The sequence below is a fragment of the Lytechinus pictus genome, chromosome 11 (genome assembly GCF_037042905.1).
Source record: "Lytechinus pictus isolate F3 Inbred chromosome 11, Lp3.0, whole genome shotgun sequence".
Lineage (NCBI taxonomy): Eukaryota > Metazoa > Echinodermata > Echinoidea > Temnopleuroida > Toxopneustidae > Lytechinus > Lytechinus pictus.
In genome coordinates, this window is record NC_087255.1 from 31,934,740 (window position 1) to 31,958,024 (window position 23,285).

Here is a 23,285-nt window from a genome sequence, read left to right on the forward strand (position 1 = left end):
ACACCACAAGTACAGTGAAAATGAACCATCACGAAGAATGGGGTTAAATAATCTTATTTCCATAAAACGACTGAAAATATGACACAAGCAATGAAGAGCGATTTTTTTTGGGGGGGTGGGGGAGCTCGCTCGCAAAATGATTTAAAACTTTTGGTGTTGATATGCAATATTAAAGCCCCGTTTGAGGCAGAGGGCGGGAAGAAAAAGGAGATGAAATTCTGCAATGAGGTGATAAAACCACAGGGTGTTGGATATGGAGCACGGACGTGTGTGTGTTCACACACCATTTCAGAATGTATACAAGTCGCTTTCTTGAGCTGCGTGAAGGAGTTATGTACCGGTAGGCACAGTAGTAATAGGTATAAAAGCAGATCGGTGACTGAATCCAATGTAAGCTACCATGTGCTGTGTACAGTCACCCATTCACTCCAGCATGGCATGGTTTTAGCCCATGTTCAGGTGACCACTTCAGAATGTGTCCTGTGAATCTCCATGAAGTACAAGTTTTACCCCTCCCCCTCCTGCACTGAGTTGAGTCCATGATTGAGACAATCAAGATGTTGGCCACAGTGAAGCGTTATGTTCCAGTTGCAGTTTCATGTTTTGCTAAGTACGTTTCTCTTGATTACCTTTAACATTTCATTCAATACGTTGGACCTAACTTCGATTTGTGATTTACCATGGAGTTAAAATTTGTTTTCATCTTTGCTTTGGTATGTATAATTGACGATTTGTGCACCGCTTTAAATCCTGATGAAGGGAAACCAAAGAAGCATAATCCAAGGGGGGGGGGGGTACTCAGTATATAATGCATAGTGGGTGGGTATGTGCCGCGGAGGGGACCCCCATTATTACACTCAAATTTCCGATCCATTACGTTCCGTTCCTATTGAGAATTACATAGAAAGCTAGCCGCTCCAAAGTGTAGCATTTTCTTCCTATCGAGGAGAAAGAAGAAAGAAATCTGCTCCAATTAAAGCTTCGCATATTATCCGTTACGCCGTTCCGATCGCATTGATCTGCTACAATGAGCCCCCGGGGGGGGGGGGCACTTCCATTCACGAGTGGATACCATGCGCCCTAAACACGTTATTTTCATATTCTGAAAATGCACCCCTGAACAAGTGTTGGCGTGTGAAACCCTAACCTTAACAAGTATTGGAAACAAAACGATACTCTTGGCAAATATTCCCTGATATGAAATGAACCCCTAAACAAGTACAGGAATGTTTTATTGTTACGGGTCCTCCGGTCGTCGGCTTTACCTTATTTGGATACGACCCCACCTTCTACACCTCTTGCAAATTGGACTCTAAACACGAAGGCCCGTATTCTGAAGTCAGGTTTAACTTAAACTCAGGTTTTAGTATGGACAGCCAATTGTTAAATAAATCACTATCAGTAGAAATATCATATTTCAGCTCATTTGGCTCTCAAATCATTCATAATTGTCTAGGAAGTATAAATAGATGATTGTCTTCACCATTGATGAATCAGGAAAGAGCACAGCGAACATAAGAAACATACAACTTAATACAAATTTCGAGACTTTTGGCTTCCCATAATTTTAGCACAGAGTTAGACCATGGTCTAAGTTAAACCTGACTTCAGAATACGGGCCGAAGTGTTGTTATTTTTGTGTTTTTGACACCCTTATCACGTCGTGAAAAAGACATCCTTTTTACGTGTTTTTTTTTGGTCGCGCATGGTATCCACTCGTCAATGTAAGTGCCCCCCCCCCCCCCCCCCCCCGTGGTGAAAACCGGCCGGGGAGCGCTGTCCGACCTTCGCCTCTGCGCGAGCGCACCCGGCGGAGGCCGCGCTAAAAGCTGCATCATCATCATGCACGCATGCCCGTTCCATAGGGATGCATACGCATTCACACGCTGGCGATCTGTTCCAAGGACCTCGTTTTCACAAACATTTGTAGTTCCGGAGCCCGTTCCTTGGACCCTCCTTTTTAAAATAAGCCCGCTCCAAGGCCCCCGTTTTTTGTCTCGCCCGCGGCACATCCTCACCACTTTTTTGGTCGATTGCCCCCCCCCCCCCCGAGCCTAATACGAGAAACGTATTACAATCGGGTGTAAAATAAGAGTTATATATGTATATATGCTGTATATAATTTTTCTTGTTGTAAAAACAAAAAACAGGTTTAATACCCAGGGTAGGAAAAGGAATTCGACAGGGGATCCTTTATCTTCATACCTTTTTATATTGATTATAGAATAAAATGAAAATTAAGTTTTCTATGTACGCCGATGACATTACGGTTTATTTGTCAAACTTTGAGTCGTATCATCGCCTCACGGAAGCTCTAAATGATTTTAAGTTATGTTCATCACTCTCACGAAATTACGATAAGACGAAATAAATTTTTAAAGGACAATTCACTTTGCAAAACCCATCTATACCAATAGATATAAAGTTATTCAACGTTTTGACAATTCTTGGAATCGACATCTCTTATTCTTTTGAGGATAGAATGGAGTGATTACAAATAATTTTATCCATCAATTAATCTCAACTAAATTTATGGAAAGCCATTAATTTAAAATTACACGGCAAGATCCAAAATTGTGAAAACTTTTGCTACCTCTCTGCTGTTATATGCAGCCAGCATATTAATAATAATAATAATAATAGGCATTTATATAGCGCCATCTATCTAGAAATATTCTATTCCGAGGCGCGGTGTTATTATTATTATTACCCCGGCTTTAGCTCGAGCTGCCTTTCAGCGCTCATGCATTCAAGGAATTAATCCTGCCGGGTACCCATTCACCTCACCTGGGTCGAGTGCAGCACAATGTGGATAAATTTCTTGCTGAAGGAAATTACGCCATGGCTGGGATTCGAACCCACGACCCTCTGTTTCTAAGTCAGAAGACTTATCCACTGGGCCACAACGCTCCATATTATATACCTTATTCATTTATTCATAAGATGGACATTACTGTATGAATTCATTTGTAGTGGTCCTGACGGTCCTAATATAGTAAGACTTGAATTTTTGGTTAAATACGATTGCTGGGTGGGGGGTTAAATATGACTTGTATGAAATCGATTATTCAAGCTCAGAAAATTAAATGGGTTTCGAGACTTTTCTCCTCAACTTCGAAGGGGTGGAAAGATATGTATAAAACTGTTGTCACCTATCGGTGGAGAATACACTTTTTATTATAGTTTTGATATGAAATATTTGAATATTTAAGTGCCAAATTGGTTGATGGACATTTTACAAACATGGCGTTTATTTGAAAGGAAAATAGATATTTCCAATGAGTTCATATGGAACAATCAATATATCCCATTTAGCGGAAAATCCATTTATAAACCAAGCATAAAAGAAAAGGGATTCACTAAGATTAATGTTATTCTAGATGAATTGGACGCCCACTATGCTGGACGTCTTCTTTGATTTGAATTTGAATTAACGTCAAAAAGTACACCCCTCCCCGTAGGAGCGCACTTCGCGCACTCTGTAAGTGTTGGAACGCTGTGCACACTTATCACCCCCTGCAAAGGTAATTCCTGGATACGCGGTTACCTCTATTGACCACCAACTCCCTCATTCTATTTCTATTCATCTTTTCCTATCTATATATCTTCACACGTAATTCTTTCCAAATATAACATTCATATCCCTCTTTTTTAAATTTCTGAATTTATCAGGTTCTTTGGATTGCACCATCATATCCGATGCCGGAACCACAGATGAATGATCTAGATGGCTTTCAGTTGTTCCTGCATCGCTGTAGGCTTGTGATCCGCTCTGTTCAACGCCGCATTGCAGAAGGTCCGAACAGACATATTATCCACGAAACTATTAATATATTGAGAGCCATCCTTGCTAATGTGAATAGAATAGGACAGGTACCAAGATATCAAGATGCAATGACAAGAGTATCAATCAGTCTCAACTTGATGATTCGACAACTTGCAAATATAATCGAAGAAGAGCATGTTGCTAGACACGATAATCACCTTTGTCATCGTGTTACTGATGGCCGTCTAGGAGCATCACGATATGATATTTCAATGCAACAGCTACAACTAATGGTTGGGGCTAGGTTTACAGTGCGAAATATGTCTCAGATGTTATATCCTGTTTCCCCTCGTACCATCTCACGGCGTCTTCAAACAGCAAACTTACATTTGAGGGAGTATTCAGCCATCACCAATAATGATTTAGATGGAAGAGTAACCGGCTACCATCGCCGTTATCCAAATGCTGGATACCGGACGATGTTATCGATGTTACGCCAAGATGGTGTACATGTCCAAAGAATGCGTCTTCGACAATCACTTCAGAGAGTTGATCCCGTTGGTGTGGCTATTCGTTGGAGTGTAACTATCCAACGACGTAGATATTCTGTTTCAGGGGCAAATGCTTTATGGCATTTGGATGGAAATCATGCACTGATTCGGTAAGATATATATAAAAATATAGGTTACCAAAACATACACCGATTTGCGGTATAACGTTTTACTGCAAATCACCATCTTAATTTGTCAAGGGTTGTGTGTATTCATAAAGTTCAGAGAAAGAGTAGAAAGTACATATATTGTATGCGGGTATGTCGGCATCCGATGACCGGGGTAATAATTGCAATGTAAAGCGCTTAGAAACAAAGTGTAATAAGCGATACTATTATTATTACTGAAATTTACATATCAAACTATATATAATATATACATTCAGCAATGTACTTTATCACAGTTGTGTGTTTTATGCCCAACATACCGAAGTTGGTGCTTGAGGCAACCCTATCTAGAACGGGTCCCCCCCTCAACGAGTTGCGCGATATTTTCGCCGCGCAATTTTTTTGACCTCGCTGACTTTTTAATTTTAATCTTGTGCAGCTTTTGAGACCAATTTTGCGTCACCCGGGTACGTGGTACCGATATTACGCAATGTTCTGTAAGTGCATGTCACACCAAAAATTGCTCCAAAATGTGATTTTGTGTACAAAGTCAATGTAGATTGTGTTTTCAAACAAACATCATAAATGTATGATTATTTTTGTGTTTTTTTGGTCTAAATGTATGTATTTTATGCTGTTTATGATCTAAGGAGAGTCCTCAAATAATTCCATTGAGAGAACAATGAAAAACAAAGCGTCCAAAAAACAACGAAATGCATAAGACATTGTAAAAAAAACAATAAAATACATACTAGATTGATCTGATATCACATTATCTTCTTGTAAACGTGCTAAGAACACCACAAAGAGTTTCTATCCCCAAAATTATAACATTTGGAACTGTATATAATATGGAGTTGAGTCATGACATTTCAAAAGCATAACGTTCCTTTTTATTTTGTCTCTCCCATTCTAAAAAAATGAAAAGGTAAATATCTGAAGTTTTAAAAGCACACGGTGGTACAGAGGTATTTTGCCCAAGAAAGTAAGATCCCTCTGTTTCCACATATTCAAAAAACATTTAATTTTACTCAAGAGTATCTTAGTAATCTCGTTTCAGTACATCCGCATCCAGTGATAAAGTTACATAACCGAATTTTACACCGTATGAACATACCTGCCAGTGGATAGGATATCCACCGGTGGAACCAGATCCGCTGTTACACTCTCCTCTTTTGAAACGAGCCTCTGGCGGCTGAACATTTTCCGAGCGAGGCGAGGGATACACAAATCAGCAGTGGCGTAGCTACGGGGGGGGGGGGGGCTGGGGGCACGTGCCCCCCCTGAGATTTGGTGTGCCCCCCAGGTGCCCCCCTGAAAAAAATTGGCAGAGCAAAAAAAACGAAAAAAGGGAGAAAGAAGAAAAGAAAAGAAGAAAGACAGAAGAAAAAAAGAAGAGGAATATAAAAGGAGGAAGACGAGTGAATGAACTAATGTGAGGGGAAGACTTGCAAAAAAAAACAAAATCTTTCATGTTACTGTATACAATTTTTTATTGCGCTTCGCGCCAGAATTGCCTGTTCGATGAGATTCATATCTTGCTCAATAGGCTGATATGGAGCAAGTTTTGAAATCAATATACAAAATATATTTTAGCTCGGACATCGAGCTTTCGTTACTTTTTTTTATTTACAAATTTAAGTGCTCTTTAAAATGTCCGTTTTATGGTCTACATATCAGCATTTTAAGCTCACCGCTGCGTGGTCACATTGTTTGATTTGCCAATTCATATTGTCTACGTGTATTCCATAATGTTCCATTTAACAAATTTAATCAGAATGCCCAGATTCTAGGTCTAAATCTAAAACATGCGCGATAGCCTGCATGTTCTTTATTTAAAATGTACTTAAATTATCCAGTTTCACATCAGAATATCAATAATTGTCCGCTCACGCTTCAGGGTCGCATTATGAATGATACCCGATTAACTATATCCTATTTATGTTTTACAAAATATGAATAGAGTGTCCCGCTTTTAGGTCTAAAATCTCAATTTTCTTCCTCTCGCGCGAATCGCATCAGTTGTTAAGTTACTTACCTTATTTATTAATACAAAAAGTGCTTAGAATGATAATTTTTTTATGTCGGAATGTCAAAAAATTTGCTCGCGCTAGGCACTCGCATTATTAAAATATACTGTATACCGTCTTCGTGGGTAACTGTAAGCAGTCCTTAACAGGTCCCTTTTCGATAATGCTAGAACAGTTAATTAAAATTTCTGCTCGCGCTTGGCGTTCGCACTAATTATCTAGTTACATACGAATCTTGTTCAGGATCACACATAACATTGCCCAGAATATTAAATTTTCAGGACAAAAACATGAAAGTGAAAAAAATCGCTCGTGCTTCGCGCTTGCAATTTTTATAAGGCTTATGAGATTATTTCATGTTTATGTTGTTTTCTAAGAATAAAACTAAGAAGTGACTGATCGGGAAAATATAAGGGAAACAATTTTTGTGCCCCATCTCCTATTGGCGAAAGTTAGATCCGGTGCTCCCCCCCCCCCTGAAAGAGCAAGGACCCCCCAGTGCTCCCCAGGAAAAAATCCTAGCTACGCCACTGCAATCAGGCATCTTTTTGTTTCAGGCTCAAGCTATTTTATGTGTTATTTTTATGAAAAGTAGAAGAATTTTATTTCATTTCGTTTTAAGATTTCCCAATGAATCATTAGGTGCAGCAATGGTAATTCAAAATGTTAATGGAGAAATCAAACTTTATTGAACATTATAATAGGTAAATGAATGAAATATTTCATATTTCATATTTTAACATCTAAAAAGAAATAGTGAGTGGGTGAGGTCCCTTAACAGTTCGAGTAGTTTTTTTCTTGAAATTAGACGAAACGTCATAACTTTCTTATTTTACATGAAATTTTAATGAAATTGTAAGTGTTACTTGTGATATTTTCCTCCGTTTGTATCCAAAAAACAACTTTCGGATGAACTTGCCCTTCAAAACAACTATGACTTTCATTTAAATGTTCGTATTTCATAGAAGAAAATATAAAGTTGATAGAGAGTGAATGACATCTATATGAGTATGGGGTTTATAATTCCCTGATTACCGTTTTGCGAATTAGAACGAAACTTTATCATTTTTTGTCTTTCTCAGTGAACATTGCAGACTTGGCTGTATTACAAAGGAATGACCTTTGATGACTGATATTTTCATTTTTTATCTCAACTGCAGATGGGGTCTTGTCGTGAGCGGTTGCATAGATGGATACAGCCGCCTTATAACCCATCTTGACGTGATAGACAATAATAGAGCTTCCTCGACATTCGCATCTTTTCTGCAAGGAACGTTAAGATTTGGTCTCCCAATGCGTTTGCGTTGTGACCATGGGGGTGAAAATCGATTAGTCGCTCGTTACATGATAATCAGAAGAGGGACTGGAGAAAGATCGGTTCTGACTGGAAGATCGGTGCATAACCAGCGAATTGAGAGGCTTTGGGTGGACGTATTTGCGCGATGCTTGAGTGCGTATTACAACCTTTTCCATCTAATGGAGGCCCAAAATGTTCTTAATCTCGATAATGGATTACATCTATTTGCTCTCCATTATGTGTACCTTCCCCGTATTCAAAGGGATCTGACCACCTTCGCCAATGCTTGGAATCACCACAGTATGGATAGTCAAAACGGTCGAACACCATTACAAACATGGACAATGAACATGGCCAGGAATCGCAGATATCGTGCTGCGAATCATGGCCATCAGGATATCCAGCGCATGTTTAACCTTCAAAATATCGCCCAAATACAGCCACACTATACAGTGCCGTCTCGAGGAAATATACACTTGGACAATGCCACATTTAACATATTAAGAGAAAATATTGATCCAAATAGAGCAAGCAACTCTAGAGGAGTAGATGTGTATAGAGATGTACTTCATTTCATATCAAATCACCAGATGCATTAATTATTTTCAGTCAGTTGGACAAGACTACTATAAAACCCAAAACTACTATTAAATCTGTGATCATCATAAGTGTCGACAGTCCCATTTCAATTTAAATGTCTGTTCCAGAGTATCGTCATTTTAGGAAGCCGAAGAAAGTCCTCTTCTCTTTCCTTTCCGGAGACCCTTAATCTCGTTGCATATGCAGACATGTATTAATGATATTCAAATTTTGCATTATCTTGCCCCGGATTATATGAAAATGCCAATCCCTGCTAAATCTATTACTCCCTTCGTACTTGAAATATAAGGGGGGGGGGGGTGGGTTCAATGTACAAAAAACTATATGAGGGAAGGCGGGGTAAGTGGTGGCACTTTTTGCATTTTGCATGTTATAATTTATTGATATCACAAATAAGTACCTTTCCTTTAAATTTGATTCTTGTGAAATATTTTTCACATGAAATGTAAGTGTGACCTTTGAAAAAAAACCGACGTCAAATGGCTCAACTACCCCCGTCTGTGAGGTAAGTTATGCCACCTTCTGGGGTAAGTTGGGCCACAAAAAACTATGTACAAAAGGTATGCGGGAATTCAGGACCAGCATATAAATTTTCTATTTAAAATCTTTTCACTTGCTTATTCCATACTAACATCCTCTAAAAGTAAAATAACTGTAATGTCAATTTGCTGCCTGCATATCAAGGGTTTTTAAGGTTTTTTTTATTACTATACATTAACATAAGACATTCCATGGCCCAATTTGCCCCATGTTTGCTGGCACAAATAACCCCAGTCCGAACTTAATGCGGTATTTTTACATGCACACATTTCCTATGCATCTATCATGTAAAAGATTAAGAAAAGAATGAGAATCCAGGCCTGTTCTAATAATATTGTTCTTATTTCTTTATTATATTACAAGACATGTGTGGGTAAAAAAAGCACTGATCTATTTCACACCCTTTTTACTTTTTTGGCTGAAATTGTATTTTTTCCCTCTAAAAAGTACTTAATATCTTCCAAAGTTGGAAATAATGTGATGTGGAAAAGGGTTATGCATTAGTTCATCAATACATGACACCACCACAATGTCTGACTCATTCATTATTGCTCTGGGGGTCGTGGCTCAACTTGACCCCTATGCTCAACCTACCACGCCTTCCCCTATACCATCCCGTGTTATAATATCAATCATTCTTTATCATCAAACGTAAGAAGTGATCTGCATGATTCTTGATTATTTGTTGCATCATACATTAATTTGTCACCGGTTTGTTAGGTTTTCTGCTTATATTTTGGTCATTAATATGTCAATTATTGTTTTCCTTTTTATGATTTCCTTTAATTTCCAATCTTACATTCTTAAGGTATTTTCTTTTAATTATGACCCCATGAAAGAACAGTGATATTTTGTAAATATCATCATTATGGGTTATCCTCCTTTGTAACTATATTAATGATCTGCATGTATTTAATCATAATTTTATATGTAAATAAAACATTAATGCACAGCATAATTATAAGACGAAATTATGTAGTTGAGTTGAGTTTTAATATCAACAAGTAATTTGATAAGAAAGTCAGTAGAAATCTAAAGTTTTCACTTGTTTCTCAGCACTCTCCCTGTTATATGAGCAAAAAAATCTCAAACCTTCACTACGTGTAAATGTAATCTGAGATAATATGCCAGATGTGGTAAACTGAAGGTATTATATCATATAAAAGTGACATTAAGATATACATATCATGTGAAATATATCAGAGAATTATGTTTAATAGACATTGTTACATTAGTTGCCATGATCAGTACCCGATGGAGCAACAAAATATCTCAAAAGAAACAATCAAGTAACACATTTACAGACTTGATAGTACACTTGAAAATATTGAAAGGTGTCCTAATTTTGATATTCAACAGAAATGTTTATTTATCAAAGGCAATAAGCATATGACCTTGATAAAATAGGGATTGATTCAACTGTATATCATGAATATGCCCTATACACAGCAAAAACTGTGGTGTTAACAGGTGTACATACAGGACGCCAGTTATTTTACACCGGTTTTAAATTGACAGTTTTAGTTTAATAATTTATATTGCGCACATATCCACCTTGTTAGGTGCTCCTATATAGTTTAACACCTATAGGTTACATTTACCCTCTTTGGTGTTATGTTCGATCTCTAGGGTGTAATTGTAACACCTCATGGTGTGGCCCTCTATTAACACCAACTTTGTTGTCGCCTTTTTGTGAGCTAGTTTCATCTTATGTTAATGTTCAAGTGGTGTATTTCAGGTCATACTTTGTCACACTTTTGGTTGCACTATACCTCGGCGGTGCCGCCCGAACGACCATGCCCATGGACCGACGGGTAAATACTGTACCCCATTTCATTTCGATTTATGGCTCGTCCTATCGGTAGGGCTGGGGTACAACGTACAAGTATTGTTCTGAATAGAGATCAGTTAATTTAAGATATATTTCTTATATAATTACATTTACAAAGTTTCTATCAATATTCTGTTTAATTGAAGTGCAACGAATGTTTAGTATAATTTGATTGTTTCTGTGAAGATTGAAAAATGCCAAGATGAAAAAATGAAGAGCTTCCCAATTATGAAGTAGCAATAAATAACCTGTCCGCTGCATGTACAGTGCTTATAAAAAAAAGTTTACACTTACAAAATATTTCCGCTTGAGTGAGCACCACTCACTTTTGAAAAGTTTGTGAAAAGTGATTTGCGCAGAACTTTGAAATAGTTATGCGCTTTCATAACCCTCTCTTTTATTTACACCACTCTCCTTTTTGGAGAATAATTTTGTGATTCTCCTCTATTCATTACTCGTTTATCTGTTTTGTTCTCTGCTTCTCGTGTCTAAGGGGTATGTAAGAAAATACAAAACTTGAAACATACTTGTATATCGATCTATCTTGAATGAGAATCCCAGTCACCATCTTTGTGTCAATCACTCCTTTTACCGTTAGAGCCCTTTATTAAGATCAGTGGCGTAACTACAGCGGGGGACATGGGTAGCACGTCCCCCCATCGGCTGACCAAAAAAAATAAAAACGGGGAAAAGGAGGGAGAATGGAAGAGAAACGTAGTGGTAAAGAAGCCATTATTGTTCATTATAATGTTTTATTATATCATAATTATGTTGTGATTTATTACATAAAAAACATTTCTTTTTATAACTGTATGAAACATAGTTTGCTTAGGGCCAATGTCTTCATTGTGCCTGGTGCTCGCATTGTCTGTTTATACTATAACATCCCGTTTTCAAGACAAATTCACCAGACTGCCTTATATTTCCTCGCACTTCGAGCTATTATTGTTTTATATACAACTTTAGTATACTAACTTGTTTTACCTCACAGGGGTTGCATGTTCACACTCATGATTGGTAAGCGTTTGTTACCATATTCCTCTTTACTTCACAATTGTATTCTTAATTTTTTATAAAAATAAATGTATACAAAATACGTATTCATAAGGAAGACTCTATCAGATTTATCTTACCTGTGTCATATGCGTTTAAGAGACTCAAGGAAATGGTATTCTTCAAATTAAGGGAGAAAATGTAAATTTGAGACATACTTGTATATCGATCTATCTTGAATGAGAATGCAGTCGCCATCTTTGTATTAGTCTCTCCCGATACGGTTAGGGCCCTTCATTAAGACGGAAAAACCCGAATATCATATTTGTATTACTTGACTAAATTTAAGACACAAAAGGGAGGGGGCAAGGGGGTGAATGTCTAAAGATCTGTTTTCATCTTGCCACACAATAACGTTTATAGCATTTAGTTAAAAACCATCGTGTATATTGTAACCAGAAGAGGAGCAAATAAAATGACTGTATAGGCATTTCAGATCACGTAGCCTGACGATGGGGCCATATCTGAACATTGCCGAGGAGTGAGTGATTGTGACAAAGAGCAATCACGTGACTCGTATGGACCGAGTGGATGTACATGGCAGAGTGATTGTTACCATGGTTACAAAGAGCAATCACGTGACTCGTAAGGACCGAGTGGATGTATCTAGCGGAGTGAGTGATTGCTTTTAGGCGCAATCACGTGACTCGTATGGACCGAGTGGATGTATCTAGCGGAGTGAGTGATTGCTTTTAAGTGAATCACGTGACCCGTTTGGTGAGCCTGCCTGCAGGGGAGTGGGTGTATGAATTCCGATTTCAACAGCAGCCACTTCGTCTCCACCTCACAGGGGTGCTATGTTCACACTCATGATTGGGAAGCGTTTGTTACCATATTCCTGTTTATTTCACATTTGTATTCTTAATTACTTTATGAAATTAAAGTACATAGTTACAAAGAAAGATTCTATTAAATTTATCTCATCTGTGTCATATTCTTTTAAGAAACTCAAGGAAATTTTATCCTTCAAATTAAAGAGGAAAATGAAAACTTGAAACATACTTGGAACTTTCTTAAATGAGAATGCAGTCGCCATCCTTTTATTTTTCTCTCGTGATACGGTTAGGACCCTTCATTAGGCAAAAATAACCCGATATGGTTATATTCATCATATTTGTATCACTTGATTAAATTTAAGATACAAAAGAGAGGGGGAAGGGGGCGAATGTCTAAAGATCTGCTTTCATCTTGCAATACAAAAACGTAGCATTTAGTCAAAAACCATCGTGTATTTTGTAGCCAGAGGAGGAGAAATTAAATTTACTGTCGGCATTTCAAATCACGTAGCCAGACGATGGGGCCCGACCTATCTGAACATTGCTGAGGAGTGAGTGGATGTAACAAAGAGCAATCACGTGACTCGTATGGACCGAGTGGATGTATCTAGCGGAGTGAGTGATTGCTTTTAAGCGCAATCACGTGACTCGTATGGACCGAGTGGATGCATCTAGCGAAGTGAGTGATTGTTACAAAGAGCAATCACGTGACTCGTATGGACCGAGTGGATGTATTTCAAGAGCAGCCACTTTGTCTCCACCTCACAGGGGTGCTATGTTCACACTCATGATTGGGAAGCGTTTGTTACCATATTCCTGTTTATTTCACATTTGTATTCTTAATTACTTTATGAAATTAAAGTACATAGTTACAAAGAAAGATTATATTAAATTTATCTCATCTGTGTCATATTCTTTTAAGAAACTCAAGGAAATTTTATCCTTCAAATTAAAGAGGAAAATGAAAACTTGAAACATACTTGGAACTTTCTTAAATGAGAATGCAGTCGCCATCCTTTTATTTTTCTCTCGTGATACGGTTAGGACCCTTCATTAGGCAAAAATAACCCGATATGGTTATATTCATCATATTTGTATCACTTGATTAAATTTAAGATACAAAAGAGAGGGGGAAGGGGGCGAATGTCTAAAGATCTGCTTTCATCTTGCAATACAAAAACGTAGCATTTAGTCAAAAACCATCGTGTATTTTGTAGCCAGAGGAGGAGAAATTAAATTTACTGTCGGCATTTCAAATCACGTAGCCAGACGATGGGGCCCGACCTATCTGAACATTGCTGAGGAGTGAGTGGATGTAACAAAGAGCAATCACGTGACTCGTATGGACCGAGTGGATGTATCTAGCGGAGTGAGTGATTGCTTTTAAGCGCAATCACGTGACTCGTATGGACCGAGTGGATGTATTTCAAGAGCAGCCACTTTGTCTCCACCTCACAGGGGTGCTATGTTCACACTCATGATTGGGAAGCGTTTGTTACCTTATTCCTGTTTATTTCACATTTGTATTCTTAATTACTTTATGAAATTAAAGTACATAGTTACAAAGAAAGATTATATTAAATTTATCTCATCTGTGTCATATTCTTTTAAGAAACTCAAGGAAATTTTATCCTTCAAATTAAAGAGGAAAATGAAAACTTGAAACATACTTGGCACTTTCTTAAATGAGAATGCAGTCGCCATCCTTTTATTTTTCTCTCGTGATACGGTTAGGACCCTTCATGAGGCAAAAATAACCCGATATGGTTATATTCATCATATTTGTATCACTTGATTAAATTTAAGATACAAAAGAAAGGGGGAAGGGGGCGAATGTCTAAAGATCTGCTTTCATCTTGCAATACAAAAACGTAGCATTTAGTCAAAAACCATCGTGTATTTTGTAGCCAGAAGAGGAGAAATTAAATTGACTGTCGGCATTTCAAATCACGTAGCCAGACGATGGGGCCCGACCTATCTGAACATTGCTGAGGAGTGAGTGGATGTAACAAAGAGCAATCACGTGACTCGTATGGACCGAGTGGATGTATCTAGCGGAGTGAGTGATTGCTTTTAAGCGCAATCACGTGACTCGTATGGACCGAGTGGATGCATCTAACGAAGTGAGTGATTGTTACAAAGAGCAATCACGTGACTCGTATGGACCGAGTGGATGTATTTCAAGAGCAGCCACTTTGTCTCCACCTCACAGGGGTGCTATGTTCACACTCATGATTGGGAAGCGTTTGTTACCATATTCCTGTTTATTTCACATTTGTATTCTTAATTACTTTATGAAATTAAAGTACATAGTTACAAAGAAAGATTATATTAAATTTATCTCATCTGTGTCATATTCTTTTAAGAAACTCAAGGAAATTTTATCCTTCAAATTAAAGAGGAAAATGAAAACTTGAAACATACTTGGCACTTTCTTAAATGAGAATGCAGTCGCCATCCTTTTATTTTTCTCTCGTGATACGGTTAGGACCCTTCATTAGGCAAAAATAACCCGATATGGTTATATTCATCATATTTGTATCACTTGATTAAATCTAGGACACAAAAGAGAGGGGGAAGGGGGCGAATGTCTAAAGATTTGCTTTCAACTTGCAATACAAAAACGAAGCATTTAGTCAAAAACCATCGTGTATTTTGTAACCAGAAGAGGAGAAATTAAAATGACTGTCGGCATTTCAAATCACGGAGCCTGACGATGGGGCCCGACCTATCTGAACATTGCTGAGGAGTGAGTGGTTGTAACAAAGAGCAATCACGTGACTCGTATGGACCGAGTGGATGTATCTAGCAGAGTGAGTGAATGCTTTTAAGCGCAATCACGTGACTCGTATGGACCGAGTGGATGCATCTAGCGAAGTGAGTGATTGTTACAAAGAGCAATCACGTGACTCGTATGGACCGAGTGGATGTATTTCAAGAGCAGCCACTTTGTCTCCACCTCACAGGGGTGCTATGTTCACACTCATGATTGGGAAGCGTTTGTTACCATATTCCTGTTTATTTCACATTTGTATTCTTAATTACTTTATGAAATTAAAGTACATAGTTACAAAGAAAGATTCTATTAAATTTATCTCATCTGTGTCATATTCTTTTAAGAAACTCAAGGAAATTTTATCCTTCAAATTAAAGAGGAAAATGAAAACTTGAAACATGCTTGGAACTATCTTAAATGAGAATGCAGTCGCCATCCTTTTATTTTTCTCTGGTGATACGGTTAGGACCCTTCATTAGGCCGAAATAACCCGATATGGTTATATTCATCATATTTGTATTACTTGATTAAATCTAAGACACAAAAGAGAGGGGGAAGGGGGCGAATGTCTAAAGATCTGCTTTCATCTTGCAATACAAAAACGTAGCGTTTAGTCAAAAACCATCGTGTATTTTGTAGCCAGAAGAGGAGAAATTAAATTGACTGTCGGCATTTCAAATCACGTAGCCAGACGATGGGGCCCGACCTATCTGAACATTGCTGAGGAGTGAGTGGTTGTAACAAAGAGCAGTCACGTGACTCGTATGGACCGAGTGGATGTATCTAGCGGAGTGAGTGATTGCTTTTAAGCGCAATCACGTGACTCGTATGGACCGAGTGGATGCATCTAGCGAAGTGAGTGATTGTTACAAAGAGCAATCACGTGACTCGTATGGACCGAGTGGATGTATTTCAAGAGCAGCCACTTTGTCTCCACCTCACAGGGGTGCTATGTTCACACTCATGATTGGGAAGCGTTTGTTACCATATTCCTGTTTATTTCACATTTGTATTCTTAATTACTTCATGAAATTAAAGTACATAGTCAAAACGAAGATTGTATTAAATTTATCTCATCTGTGTCATATTCTTTTCAGAAACTCAAGGAAATTTTATCCTTCAAATTAAAGAGGAAAATGAAAACTTGAAACATGCTTGGAACTATCTTAAATGAGAATGCAGTCGCCATCCTTTTATTTTTCTCTGGTGATACGGTTAGGACCCTTCATTAGGCCGAAATAACCCGATATGGTTATATTCATCATATTTGTATTACTTGATTAAATCTAAGACACAAAAGAGAGGGGGAAGGGGGCGAATGTCTAAAGATCTGCTTTCATCTTGCAATACAAAAACGTAGCATTTAGTCAAAAACCATCGTGTATTTTGTAACCAGAAGAGGAGAAATTAAATTGACTGTCGGCAATTCAAATCACGTAGCCAGACGATGGGGCCCGACCTATCTGAACATATGAGGAGTGAGTGGTTGTAACAAAGAACAATCACGTGACTCGTATGGACCGAGTGGATGTATCTAGCGGAGTGAGTGATTGCTTTTAAGCGCAATCACGTGACTCGTATGGACCGAGTGGATGCATCTAGCGAAGTGAGTGATTGTTACAAAGAGCAATCACGTGACTCGTATGGACCGAGTGGATGTATTTCAAGAGCAGCCACTTTGTCTCCACCTCACAGGGGTGCTATGTTCACACTCATGATTGGGAAGCGTTTGTTACCATATTCCTGTTTATTTCACATTTGTATTCTTAATTACTTCATGAAATTAAAGTACATAGTCAAAACGAAGATTGTATTAAATTTATCTCATCTGTGTCATATTCTTTTCGGAAACTCAAGGAAATTTTATCCTTCAAATTAAAGAGGAAAATGAAAACTTGAAACATGCTTGGAACTATCTTAAATGAGAATGCAGTCGCCATCCTTTTATTTTTCTCTAGTGATACGGTTAGGACCCTTCATTAGGCCGAAATAACCCGATTTGGTTATATTCATCATATTTGTATTACTTGATTAAATCTAAGACACAAAAGAGAGGGGGAAGGGGGCGAATGTCTAAAGATCTGCTTTCATCTTGCAATACAAAAACGTAGCATTTAGTCAAAAACCATCGTGTATTTTGTAGCCAGAAGAGGAGAAATTAAATTGACTGTCGGCATTTCAAATCACGTAGCCAGACGATGGGGCCCGACCTATCTGAACATTGCTGAGGAGTGAGTGGATGTAACAAAGAGCAATCACGTGACTCGTATGGACCGAGTGGATGTATCTAGCGGAGTGAGTGATTGCTTTTAAGCGCAATCACGTGACTCGTATGGACCGAGTGGATGTATTTCAAGAGCAGCCACTTTGTCTCCACCTCACAGGGGTGCTATGTTCACACTCATGATTGGGAAGCGTTTGTTACCTTATTCCTGTTTATTTCACATTTGTATTCTTAATTACTTTATGAAATTAAAGTACATAGTTACAAAGAAAGATTATATTAAATTTATCTCATCTGTGTCATATTCTTTTAAGAAACTCAAGGAAATTTTATCCTTCAAATTAAAGAGGAAAATGAAAACTTGAAACATACTTGGCACTTTCTTAAATGAGAATGCAGTCGCCATCCTTTTATTTTTCTCTCGTGATACGGTTAGGACCCTTCATGAGGCAAAAATAACCCGATATGGTTATATTCATCATATTTGTATCACTTGATTAAATTTAAGATACAAAAGAAAGGGGGAAGGGGGCGAATGTCTAAAGATCTGCTTTCATCTTGCAATACAAAAACGTAGCATTTAGTCAAAAACCATCGTGTATTTTGTAGCCAGAAGAGGAGAAATTAAATTGACTGTCGGCATTTCAAATCACGTAGCCAGACGATGGGGCCCGACCTATCTGAACATTGCTGAGGAGTGAGTGGATGTAACAAAGAGCAATCACGTGACTCGTATGGACCGAGTGGATGTATCTAGCGGAGTGAGTGATTGCTTTTAAGCGCAATCACGTGACTCGTATGGACCGAGTGGATGCATCTAACGAAGTGAGTGATTGTTACAAAGAGCAATCACGTGACTCGTATGGACCGAGTGGATGTATTTCAAGAGCAGCCACTTTGTCTCCACCTCACAGGGGTGCTATGTTCACACTCATGATTGGGAAGCGTTTGTTACCATATTCCTGTTTATTTCACATTTGTATTCTTAATTACTTTATGAAATTAAAGTACATAGTTACAAAGAAAGATTCTATTAAATTTATCTCATCTGTGTCATATTCTTTTAAGAAACTCAAGGAAATTTTATCCTTCAAATTAAAGAGGAAAATGAAAACTTGAAACATGCTTGGAACTTTCTTAAATGAGAATGCAGTCGCCATCCTTTTATTTTTCTCTGGTGATACGGTTAGGACCCTTCATTAGGCCGAAATAATCCGATGTGGTTATATTCATCATATTTGTATTACTTGATTAAATCTAAGACACAAAAGAGAGGGGGAATTAAGGGGCGAATGTCTAAAGATCTGCTTTCATCTTGCAATACAAAAACGTAGCATTTAGTCAAAAACCATCGTGTATTTTGTAGCCAGAGGAGGAGAAATTAAATTGACTGTCGGCATTTCAAATCACGTAGCCAGACGATGGGGCCCGACCTATCTGAACATTGCTGAGGAGTGAGTGGATGTAACAAAGAGCAATCACGTGACTCGTATGGACCGAGTGGATGCATCTAGCGAAGTGAGTGATTGTTACAAAGAGCAATCACGTGACTCGTATGGACCGAGTGGATGTATTTCAAGAGCAGCCACTTTGTCTCCACCTCACAGGGGTGCTATGTTCACACTCATGATTGGGAAGCGTTTGTTACCATATTCCTGTTTATTTCACATTTGTATTCTTAATTACTTTATGAAAATAAAATACATAGTCAAAACGAAGATTGTATTAAATTTATCTCATCTGTGTCATATTCTTTTCAGAAACTCAAGGAAATTTTATCCTTCAAATTAAAGAGGAAAATGAAAACTTGAAACATGCTTGGAACTATCTTAAATGAGAATGCAGTCGCCATCCTTTTATTTTTCTCTCGTGATACGGTTAGGACCCTTCATTAGGCCGAAATAACCCGATGTGGTTATATTCTTCATATTTGTATTAGTTGATTTCATTTTAGACACAAAAGAGAGGGGGAAGGGGGCGAATGTCTAAAGATCTGCTTTCATCTTGCAATACAAAAACGTAGCATTTAGTCAAAAACCATCATGTATTTTGTAACCAGAAGAGGAGAAATTAAATTGACTGTCGGCATTTCAAATCACGTAGCCAGACGATGGGGCCCGACCTATCTGAACATTGCTGAGGAGTGAGTGGTTGTAACAAAGAGCAATCACGAGACTCGTATGGACCGAGTGGATGTATCTAGCGGAGTGAGTGATTGCTTTTAAGCGCAATCACGTGACTCGTATGGACCGAGTGGATGCATCTAGCGAAGTGAGTGATTGTTACAAAGAGCAATCACGTGACTCGTATGGACCGAGTGGATGTATTTCAAGAGCAGCCACTTTGTCTCCACCTCACAGGGGTGCTATGTTCACACTCATGATTGGGAAGCGTTTGTTACCATATTCCTGTTTACTTCATATTTGTATTCTTAATTACTTTATGAAATTAAAGTACATAGTTACAAAGAAAGATTCTATTAAATTTATCTCATCTGTGTCATATTCTTTTAAAAAACTTAAGGAAATTTTATCCTTTAAATTAAAGAGGAAAATGAAAACTTGAAACATACTTGGAACTATCTTAAATGAGAATGCAGTCGCCATCCTTTTATTTTTCTCTCGTGATACGGTTAGGACCCTTCATTAGGCCGAAATAACCCGATATGGTTATATTCATCATATTTGTATTACTTGATTAAATCTAAGACACAAAAGAGAGGGGGAAGGGGGCGAATGTCTAAAGATCTGCTTTCATCTTGCAATACAAAAACGTAGCATTTAGTCAAAAACCATCGTGTATTTTGTAACCAGAAGAGGAGAAATTAAATTGACTGTCGGCATTTCAAATCACGTAGCCAGACGATTGGGCCCGACCTATCTGAACATATGAGGAGTGAGTGGATGTAACAAAGAGCAGTCACGTGACTCGTATGGACCGAGTGGATGTATCTAGCTGAGTGAGTGATTGCTTTTAAGCGCAATCACGTGACTCGTATGGACCGAGTGGATGTATTTCAAGAGCAGCCACTTTGTCTCCACCTCACAGGGGTGCTATGTTCACACTCATGATTGGGAAGCGTTTGTTACCATATTCCTGTTTACTTCACATTTGTATTCTTAATTACTTTATGAAAATAAAATACATAGTCAAAACGAAGATTTTATGAAATTTATCTCATCATTTAAGAGACTCAATTAAATTGTTCACACTCATGATAGGCATACGTTTTCTTACCATATTCCTCTTTACTTCACACTTGTATTTATAATTACTTTATGAAGATAAACATATACAAATAACGTAGTGCCTTTATATCATGGGGTAATTTTTTTGTTATTTTGATGTAAACTTTGCTCTGAATGTTCATTCTTTTATGATAATGACAGTAATTTTATAGATCTTGTGGCACATATTTCAAAGGAATAATGAATAACAGGCCGAAACACAGCTTATTTGTGAATTCGGAATAAACAATGCCCGCTTCTCAACCCGCGATCACTTGTTTCGAAAGTGGGTCTGAGTGATTAGACTATTACAACGGGACTGAAATACCTATCGCAGTTTGACGCCATGGAAGATTCTGACCTACATAAAAGGGATATTGTCCGCTCTACAGGCACAGTGTTATAAAACAACCACTTTTCGCATCCACTGGAGAGTGCTCGTACATTCACCCGAGTGGATGTACTTCCGCTGCAGTGAGGGGGTCTCCATTACGATTCTAGCTCTCTGATTGGATAAAACTGTACCATCACTCACTCTGCCGAGTGAGTGATGGTAAGATATGTACAAATCATTCACTCACTCGAGTGAGTGAATGAATGAATGTTTATGGCATGAAGGGCACTTCATACAGGCCGTACATCAGTCTGAATACTGCTATAGTCCAGGATAGAAGGGGTCGAACCTTGTTTTTTTATATATACAATGTTTTTTTATGATTTCTTGTCAATTCGAGGGTGCTGATTCCGAATCTGAATGATGCCACTCGTGTAACCTTGAGCATTTTCTGCAAATTGGCAAAATCCAATATGGCCGCCAAAATATTCAAATTACCCATGAAAATCATAAAATTGTCCACACATTGGCTTTAAAGTACATGCAATTGTGCTGCCGGAGTGAAATAATATCTGAAAAAATGATTTTTGTCTAAATATTTATTTTCTTGATATCAAAATGGCCGCCATCATAGACCCCTGTACAATATGAATGGGGAAAATTAATTTTTACAAAATTGAGCACTGAAATGCAAGTAATTATGATCTATGAGTGAAGCAATGTCAGTAAACATGATTGCTAACGATATATATCATTTTTTATGTCAGTTATGTGATAAATCCTGTATTTTGATATTCAAAATGGCCTTCAAAAGCCCTAACACTATTATGTACAATGTGAATGGTGACACAAAAAAATCACAAGAGTGAGCACTAAAATACATTTTGTTGAGATAAACGAGTGGAATACTGACTAAAAACATTATTGTTAACGAAATTATTATTTAACATGCCATGTATGTGATAAACCCTGTATTTTGATATTTAATATGACCGCCAAAGGCCCTAAAATTATGATGTGAGGGAGGACAAAAACAATCACAAGGTGAGCACTAAAACGTATTTGTGGTAAATTAGTGGAATACTGTCTTCAAATATAATTTGCAACGAAATATATTATTCGGGTTTCATATTTGTGTTAATTGTATTTTGACTTTCAAAATGGCCGCCAAAAGACATTGACTGTATTATGTACAATCGATCTGGGAAACCAATTTTCACATGAGTCAGCACCATAACATGCATATAATTGTGATTTAAGAGTAAAATATTGTCTTAAAAAAATTTCCTAACAAGATATATCATTCATTCTGCCAGGTAGGTGATAAATAATGTATTTTGAAAGTCAAAATGGCCGCTACAGGCCCTAACGATAGGCCTTATCGTAAACAATATGTATGGTTTAATACGCAGTATTATGTTATTTATTGCATTTAGTTTGTGATATATGTGTACTTTTTAATTATGTAAATAATTCCACTGTTTTGAGACTGTACATTTTTAATATTGTATATCAATGTGCAATTCAGTCTTTGTAACTGCGATGCATGATTTAATAAATACCATGCCATACTATACCGTTGTTTCATGCAACTACTGTCTCTTTTAATTGAACAGCACTGTAAAATATATTGGGTAAATTTTGAACCACCACGAGGTAATTATGTGTCCAACCAATTTGGGGCAGTATTTTACACAATACGGGAATATTGCAATTACTTTAGAATGGGCAAAATTTTCATCACACTGGATAAATAAGAATGCCCCAAAGAAACGCCCAATGTTGGTTGGACACATAATTACCCTCATGGGGCACTTTTACCCAATATTTTTTTAGAGTGAGTTCATTAGACCAGAAATAATAAATAGATCGGTCTATAACCATTTGAATGAGCTAAAAGTTTTCATATGTGGAGAAAGATGTTTGAAATACCAAAAGAGTAGGCTCTTAGAGTTCACATTTTAATTATTTTTATTTCAAATCTCATTTCATCACATGCATGTTGGGAAATGCAGTCGTATGACCATCATGACAAATAATCTAGTAGAACCCCAACATAACCGTCAAGTTGGGTATGACTGCAATTTTTTGCTGGAAGTTGTAGTATAGGGTGTCTACTCCAAGAATCCGCCGGGTGCCACCTGGACACTCTTGGGCATTTTTGTTTTATTGA

At 37.7% G+C, this 23,285-nt stretch overlaps 1 protein-coding gene across 2 annotated transcripts; it reads left to right on the top strand.

The window, feature by feature from the left end:
- The first annotated feature begins 392 nt into the window (after positions 1 to 392).
- Positions 393 to 11,827, top strand: LOC129284129 (uncharacterized). 2 transcript variants are annotated; one of them, XM_054919597.2, is made up of 3 exons: positions 393 to 610; positions 3,673 to 4,427; positions 7,615 to 9,859. In XM_054919597.2, the coding sequence occupies exons 2-3, from the start codon at positions 3,700 to 3,702 to the stop codon at positions 8,348 to 8,350; spliced, it is 1,464 nt and encodes a 487-aa protein (XP_054775572.1). In that variant the 5' UTR covers positions 393 to 610; positions 3,673 to 3,699; the 3' UTR covers positions 8,351 to 9,859. The 2 variants fall into 2 exon arrangements, with proteins under 2 accessions (XP_054775572.1, XP_063962801.1); XM_064106731.1 differs by having other exon boundaries at positions 426 to 713; positions 7,615 to 11,827.
- The last annotated feature ends 11,458 nt before the right edge of the window (positions 11,828 to 23,285 follow it).